This window comes from Cryptomeria japonica, chromosome 9, assembly GCF_030272615.1.
Source record: "Cryptomeria japonica chromosome 9, Sugi_1.0, whole genome shotgun sequence".
NCBI classification, from domain to species: domain Eukaryota; kingdom Viridiplantae; phylum Streptophyta; class Pinopsida; order Cupressales; family Cupressaceae; genus Cryptomeria; species Cryptomeria japonica.
Genome location: NC_081413.1, coordinates 553,476,119 through 553,484,727, shown reverse-complemented (window position 1 = coordinate 553,484,727; position 8,609 = coordinate 553,476,119). Strand labels below are relative to the sequence as shown.

The 8,609-nt window shown below is 33.2% G+C and overlaps 1 protein-coding gene across 1 annotated transcript; it reads right to left on the bottom strand.

Annotated features, from left to right (window-relative positions):
- Positions 1-4,039: 4,039 nt before the first annotated feature.
- Positions 4,040-5,879, bottom strand: LOC131855938 ((S)-N-methylcoclaurine 3'-hydroxylase isozyme 1-like). The gene is made up of 2 exons (XM_059211935.1): positions 4,936-5,879; positions 4,040-4,812 (listed from the first exon to the last, which is right to left on the bottom strand). The coding sequence occupies exons 1-2, from the start codon at positions 5,827-5,829 to the stop codon at positions 4,186-4,188; spliced, it is 1,521 nt and encodes a 506-aa protein (XP_059067918.1). The 5' UTR covers positions 5,830-5,879; the 3' UTR covers positions 4,040-4,185.
- Positions 5,880-8,609: the final 2,730 nt, after the last annotated feature.

Sequence of the window (8,609 nt, the reverse complement as noted above, 5' to 3'; positions counted from 1 at the left end):
ACATGGTTAGATTTTCCCACCTATTATATATTGTGAAAAGGTTAAGTTGTATAGTCCACTCTTGTGAACTCATTCAAAGGTTAATTTTACAATCCATGACAAATGCTAGATTATGTAGGTGTTAAGATTCATTGTCCGCATGAAATGTGTAAATTTGCCAAATTGTCTTCTTTCGTTGCGACGTGAAATAAAAAATCAAGCGAGGAATGAAAGACATTGGTCCGGTCAACAAGGATTTAATAGAAAAAAATAAATAAACTAGTGAGTCAAACTATAGGTTTAATGAACTTGTCATGTAATTACTTCTACGTCTTTATCAAAAGTACCTGAGTTTGTGGGATTCTTTGGGAGTGGACAATTCCAGTCAAAGTTCCTAAAAATGTGCAGAGAAAAATGACACTATCCGCGTACCTGTTTATATTACAAAGTCGTTCGGCAATAACTATTGTTGAGATTTGTCACAGCATGGAATATGTGAACAATTTTTGTAGCATCAATATCCACATGGCTGGGCTCCTCCAATTTTAGCGACTCAAGACACAGAAACAACTTCACTATCATTCAATTGCTACAATAATTTCAATGGTCGTCTCCACAAAGGGAGTGCTTGCTATTACACCTGCACCATTCTTCGGCATCATTAAGTTCATGGTCACCTTTAAATCATACATATTAAGCAATATATTAAGTTTAGAGAATTTTAGTCAATTCTGAGTGTTTAACACTTTTAAGCCTAGAAGTGTAAGCTTAGTGTGTGCGGTTTAAGCTTTTCCCAAGTTTCATGATTGCTCATAAACAAACTACATCAAGAGTTGAGAAAGAAACAAACTCAACATCCTCCTCCTCATTATCCTAGCCATCCATCGCATCCTTGTTTGCATTCTCTTTCATTTGGCAGTGGTGAAGCTTCCTCGTCACCTCTCCACCAGTCTTGTCGAACACTAGTATTCTCACTTTCTACATCTCACCAATGTACATGTTACATTGTTTCAAGTTCCACTTACATTATTTTATTTTTAATGTAATCCTATATTACTATAGCAATGATAATAATATTTATATAATACTAATATTAATAATGATAGAATAACCTAATTAGGGGACTAATCAAGATTAGGGGACTACTTCTTGGGTCGGTCAGTTGTGAATCAGGTTTTTTGATGAATTTGTTTTGTATGTACCTTTTCTTTTAGCATTTGTTTTAAGTCTAAACTAGTTTAGGCTATTAGTAGATCGAATTTTGACTTGTTTGGATCTTTTTGGCTTGGCAAGCCTTATTCTATGATCATTGTGGGGCTATTATATTATGGGTTTTTCTTATATCACATGATTTCTCTTAAAATTTCTTGGACAGTTGTTAAACTTTAATTTCAATATAATGGGAGCTAGCCCTTCCAGCTATTTAATTACCCCCCCCCCCCCCCCCCAAAATAAATAAATAGAATACCCTAATTAACATGTGTATATTAACTTAAGATTCAAATTTGTTCTCTAACATTTTCCAGCTCTCACTACTACTAGCATATCTATCTTAAATTTATTTAATCTATATAAAATACATCGAGATATATTGAGGTGTTTAATTTTTTCATCGTTTCACTTTAATATACATTATTAAATTGAAAAATTCAATGGCTCCATATATCTCGATGTATTTTATAATTATATTTGTCATAGGCAACTTGGAGGAGTTTAACAAATTGAATGAAGGAATTGATTAAATTAATTTTCACTTTATCCTTTGCAACTAATGTTGGTCCCAACTCTCTGGAATGCCTAAAGGATGCAATCATGGTGTTGAATTATATTAGTGATGAAGTCAAAGATGCTCCAAGGAATATTGTTGAAGCTAGAAAAAGAGTTGCCAAGTGAAAGATTAGAGTTGGAGCCACAGTTGAACCTGTAGCAGAAGAGTTATCACCAATTCTCTCCAGCTTCAAGGCGTACAAGAAAAGAATAAATCTACAGGTGGCACAACTATCTTAGGGCGATGTAACTAATACAACAGCAAAAGACCAAGAGGCAATAGATGATGCGACATAGCTAGAAGATGAAGAGACAAATGAGGATGTGGAGGTTCTTTAGTTAGTCTATTTAATTTTTACGTTTCTTGCTCAAAAACTATTGGTCCCAACAAAACCTTTCCTATTTTAAGTTATGTTTTAAAACTCTCTTTAGTCGATTGTCCTCAAGAACCCGTTATTTTTAATTAGTTAGATGTTGAACTATTTAAATGATGAGTAACCAGTTGACGGAGTTCCAATTTTTAAAAGCTTTCGAGTTTTTCAGATAGCAATAACATTGTAAGCTTAGAAAATTTTTAATTGAATTTTGTTTGGAGCAAACTTTGTGCTATTTCAACAAGAATTTCAATTTATTCTCTTATATCTAGATTTGAATGATTCATTGAATGCTAGAATATTTTTTCTTTGATCGTAAACTTTGTGTTATGATGAAGAGTGTTTCCCATATCATGTTGAATTTGAGATGGATATTGTGCATGTTGTTGTTACTAGATTCTTTTTTATGTGATGATCATATACTAGTAGCAATCTTTGTGTGGATATTGTTACATGATTTATACTTTTAATTTCATGAGAGTTATTCTTCATATTTTGTTGTGAAGATTATGTGGGAATAATATCATCTCTCTTTTCTTTATAAAATTTGTGAAGTTTGCCTTTCCTGCTTTCTAGTTAAAAGCACACACTGAAAACTTTAAAATGTATCATAAGAGAGAGTTGTACCTCACAAATTCAAAGGAAAGTTGTAGAAATAATTGCAACTTCTCCAACTGTTGTTAATAGTTTGTTCTCATGCTTGGATTAGGAGTCAATATTGTCATATTTTGAAGAGAACAAAATTTGTTAACCAACAAAAATAATGGTAACAATTAGGCTTATGGTAATACTCAGGATGTTCATATTTATCTTGTTGTATGATGATTTTCTTAAACCAACCAATGCTCTTGTTTAGGGACAAATAAATTTTGATAGGACGATTAAAGAGAAAGTATAGTCGAAGAAGGCATAACCTTAACACATTAATAGAATTAATTATTTACAGTACTAGTATGAAGGCTTAGAATATATAGCCTCAATGTTGGTATTATTAGCAAAACTATTATCAATAAATTATTAATAATATTACTAACCTTAATAATAAGGTATTATGAGTAATGAAGTTAGTGGAGTATTAGACATGCCAATAAAATGCTAGTACAATAGTGCTAGTATTGAAATTGTATAAATTATGGACATTTAAGTGGATAAGAGAAACTTCCTTTAACCTTAGGCCAAAGTAATATATGACATTTTGGGTTTATTCATATAAATGATAGGTTAAAGCTAAGTATTGACTGATGTCCATCAAATAATTGTTGTTAAGTCAAAATTTAAGACACTATTATAAACCAAACTTATATTAAATTTTTTTGTGTAACCATTACCACTATAACACAAAGTACCTAGTTATGTATGGGTTAACTCTTGGAGTTGAGTAAGATTTAACAAAAAAATATTTGGGTTTTCTTGTTGTCAAAAAGTGGGCATGAAAACTTCTACAAATATTTTTTATCAACAAATTTTCTACCCTAAAAATTAAAAAATATCTTAATTAACAAGAAAAAAGTGATATTTTGGGAAAAAAAAGATATTGCTTTTACTTCTACAACAACTTTTTTATCACCAAAGATCCTAAGAGGATGAGGTGAGACCATATGGTAGATAGTTGTAAAAGGTGATAGAAAGAATATGACTTCAAATTGAGCTCTAATACTAGGTGTAATGTTCCTATCCACAATAGATATGCCAAAAACATAAAATATGAAGAACAAATATAGAAATAATATTATATTGATTTGCTGAAGTCACATTGCAGAATATTTCATGTCCCTTCAAAAGAACAACCTCATTTGAACAACACATTCAATACAATAAAAATATGAATGATCCATTTTGATGTTAAGTCATTTATTTATACTAATTTACTTAACAGAATATTTCATGCCCCTTCAAAAAACAACAACCTTTGAGAAGAATGTTCAATACAATATAGTTCAATATAGTTCATGAATGATCCATTTAGATATTAAGCCTTTTAATTTACTTAAAGGAAGTACTACTTCCAAGCATAACACAAGAGTGACTAAATAGAAAGAACATTTTTCCCTTATCATAGTAGCAATCAGTTATAAATATGTTGTGGTAAGCGAGGTGTGGGAATTGCAACCAGATGTTGTACCTTTGTTAAATTGATTCCAATCTTTGCGCTCATATCTAACTTTTCTGGATTCTGTCCATTGGGAAGCTGCCAATCAAAACATTGAAGGAGAGTAGCCACTATTACATGAACTATTTTATGAGCCAAAGGGAGCCCTGGGCATATTCTCCTCCCTGATCCAAATGGAAGCAAGTCAAAATTTTGCCCTTTGTATTCCACATCTGAGTCCACAAACCTCTCTGGAAAGAACCTATCTGGTTCTGGCCATACATTAGGGTCCCTTCCAATCGCCCAAACATTCACAAACACTTGGGCATCCTTAGGTATAACATACCCCTCAATTTCACAAGAGTCAAGGGCTCTATGGTGGATCAGAAGGGGAGCAACAGGGTGTAGACGAAAGGTTTCTTTAACAACTGCATGAAGATAAGGGAGGTTGTCAATATCACTTTCTTCTACTCTTCTTTCTTTCCCCACTACCTTGTCCAATTCGTCCCTCGCTTTTTCCATTACCATTGGATTTCGTATGATTTCTGACATGGCCCATTCAATTGTGTGACTAGAAGTTTCACTCCCTGCTGTGAACAAGTCCTATAAACATAACAAACATCAAAATCATCTTGTTAAGAAACTCTCTCAAAACTAAAACTAAAACTAGATATAAGATGGACAGCTAGCGATCTCATACTTTGTTTGTAGGATAGATATACTTACATAGAAGAAGCGAGTGATCTCAAACTTTGTGAGCTTCTCCCCAGTCTCGGTCTTACTCTCGAGCAAAATATCGAGAAAATCCTTGTCTTCATCCTCGCTTCTTGTCCCGCTCTGCAGGCGCTCGTCGATATATTGATCGAAGACTGGAAATATAATCCTAAAAATCCTAGTCATCTCCTTCCTTATGCCCTGCGGGTCGAAAGGCCTGAGGAAGGGAAAATAATCAGCCCAATTAGCCTTGCCACCAACAAAGAGCATGTCAGCGAGCGCTTTCTTAAACTCTTTCGACTTTTCCGACTCATCCCAGTCGAACATGTCCTTGGAAAATATCATGTTGCCCACCAAATTGAAGCTCGTAAGGAAGGCAGCATGGCCGATATCCACAGGAGCTGACGTGGACTTATAAATAGCCCTCATCATGCTTCTCATTTGCTCCCGCCGCAGGTGGTGGAGTGCCTCCAGACGCTTGACAGTGAAGAGCTGGGTGGTGCAGATGCGGCGGAGAGTGCGCCAGCGTGGTACGCAGTCCCTCCACACCAGCGAGTTTTCGCCATATTCGAGACACTTGGCGGCCTCAATCATTGTACGTGCTGACAGGGATGGGTCCTGCGTTTTGAGAACCTCTCTGGCCATGGCGGGCGATGAGGCTACTACAGTTGTCCGCCATCCTAGGTGGAGGGTCATGAGGGGGCCATGGATCTTCGCAAGCTCGAAGAAGGATTCGTTCGCATTCTTGCCCACCTGGAGGATGTTCCCAACCAACGGCCAGGGACGTGGTCCTGGTGGCAGCCTCCCAGATGGCTTGCTTCTGAGCTTGGTGAGCATGTGTATAACAGTAATGGATACTACAGAATAAAAAACCAGGGTGCTCAATAAACTTGAGAAATGATCCATTGCTTTGGGCTCTTTTGTTCAGTTAGGATTTCAGTTGCTGCGTCTTTTGTTCTGCGCTGTATGCTCTTTATATAGGGATGCAAAACTACACCCCTTTTGTTGGGTTCTTGGTGAGTCGAGTACACCTACGTTTACCAGTCAAGGTTCAAAGATAGACGGTGGGAAAATAATTTTCCTGGATTTTGCCCACGACCTACTCCGAAGTTGCTCGGTTCTCATTACTACACGTCGTTCGGTTCTGATCATTATCGAGTTCTGTCAAAATCGTGGAATACGTGAGTGTTTGCAACGTCTATCCAACCGATAAAATGGACCGGCTAGTTGAATGGGCTCAATTAAATAGTTTTGTGTCTTTTGTGCATTCTTTGACTATATTGTTCATTGTATTTTCTTATTTTATTTAACTAATTGCTGATAACTTCATTTTACAATTGCATTGTTTCAATATAAAAAAAGGTTTTGTATTGAAATGTCTATGTAGCATATAAGGTAATCAAATATTAAAAAATTGTTGTATTCTAAAATTTAATTAATTAATGTGTGGAGTGATGTCAATGTTTATTCAGTCGTCAAAATGGACAAAATGTCTATGCAGGATAAGGATGTACCTTTGACCGTGATTATTAATTAATTAAAAATTGAAAATTCATTATTCTAATCTTTTATTAATTATTAATCACAGTCAAAGGTGTCTCTTGTGTACTTCATAGACAAAAGTGTTTAATGCTATTTGTTGACTAGCATATCAATATTTTACAAAAATATAAATATGTTGAGAGATATCAAATTGGAAAATATCTAATATTTATAAATAATAATAAAGAGTTTGATTGTAACAAGTTTGAAGTTAATTGGTTCAATAGATCCTTCACACTGCTTCAAGAAAATTTCAAAAATGTAATGCACATAAGATGAACAAAATCCATAAATCAATGGTCCTGCATTTCAATAATTTATAATTTTATTTTTTAAAAAAAGAAATTCTAAACAAATAGATGACCAAGACAAGCAAACTTCAAAAATGAAAAATCGCAATTATGAAACTAACTTTATAAACCTAGCCAAGATCTCAAAACAAAACATAAACTTATATCTTACATTAGCATTTCTCTTAAGAGAAACCTGACTAGTAAACCATATCTATTTTTTCTTGGAACAAGAACTCGCCTTACATCATGTATTGCATTTTTCATTTTGTTTCAATTTGTTATAGCCAATTCTTAGAGTAACTCCCTAAATACTTTGAATAGAAACTTTGACACTTTTGAAATGCAATTTATGTATAGTACAAAGAATCACTTTATTTCATAAGAAAACCAAATTTCAAATCACTTAAATAGCAAAATACATGGGCAAAAAAATATTGATGTCATATTTGGTACAGGTTTATAGGGAAAGTTTGTGCTCTTCTAGATTTTTTGACAATACTAATGATGTAGCTTGTCTAAGTCATCGTGTGTTATATTATAATATGCATCCCAAATAGATGTTTCCCCACACTACAATCTTTTAAAAATATTTCTCTCCTTTCTTAGCCTTGCTAATGTATTATACATAGCTTTCATTCTTAATTTCATTGTTTGAATCATAGAAATTAATGGGGAATAGAGGGGAGCGGAGGTTTGGGGGTTTGCAAGCTATAATTTTGGATATTTATAACTATGAAATAGTTGAGAAAATAAATATTATGTAACTGATATATTTATATCCTCTTCAATTAAAAAATAATTTTAGAAATAACTACCTTCTTGAACTCTTGAAATTGCAATAATCTTGATCACATGTTACAAGAAATTTAGATCTTTTACATATCTTAGATGGTTAAATATTAACAAAGGTGCTATTACAATATATCTTGACCAAAAATTTTAATGTTGTTCAACCTAGTTTCAAATAATTATGAGGATCTCCTCAAGTTTCATATCTCCTATTGTAGGATTTTATGTTGTAAAATTAGAGCTTAGGTAGAAGTATACAATACTGAAATATTATATATTAATGTTGTATATTACTAATTATATTTAACATGGACTAAGATGGTTATATCTAGTTACTAGATGTAGATTAACGATACCTATCTTGATGTTTAGTTTCTTAGATGGTACAATTTCTTTCGAATTCACGCATCACGATACTTACATATCCCAATTAGCCATTGATTTCTAATCAAGGATGTTTAAACATATGATGCAAAATCTTTTTTTTTCAATTTCATTAATGCAATGATCCAGAAACACAACAACAATTATTAAAGTCTTTCCATAAAGTTGGCTGATATTTGTTGTGAATCGCAACTTCAAACTTGGTAGCCAAGGCACAAGGATCATTGTTTTTTACAACTACCTAAGAATATGATAGAATAAACACTTTTGTACACTATAGAAGATCTACTAAATAACATATTCAAGTAGTAATTCTAAGGATATGATGCTTTGTGTTGTACAGATTATGGATGACAAAGTATTTATTCTTGAAAACATTTAGTCTCAACCTATGCCTGAAATGCTTAGATAATTCTATGAAATGCAGCCATTTGAATTTATTTCAAACACAAAATGATTTTGATTCATCCAACCAAATCCTCAATAAAATTACAAGAATGAAATTCAAATAGCATCAGACTTCGAAGCTAATAAATACCAAAAGAAAAATCCTTTACAACATTTAAATTAAAAAAATTCATAATACTGAATTGATAGACATGCATAATATATTATTCTATTGATAAGCCTATGTTATAGGAACAAAATTGTGTTTCTTAACTTGGATTACAAAAGTGA

Excerpts from the sequence above, each read along its gene's own strand:
- LOC131855938 (XM_059211935.1), bottom strand. The coding sequence starts at position 5,829 with ATGGATCATTTCTCAAGTTTATTGAGCACCCTGGTTTTTTATTCTGTA. Across the intron at positions 4,813-4,935 it reads AGATCACTCGCTTCTTCTAT|GACTTGTTCACAGCAGGGAG; the intron begins GTAAGTATATCT and ends TTATGTTTATAG.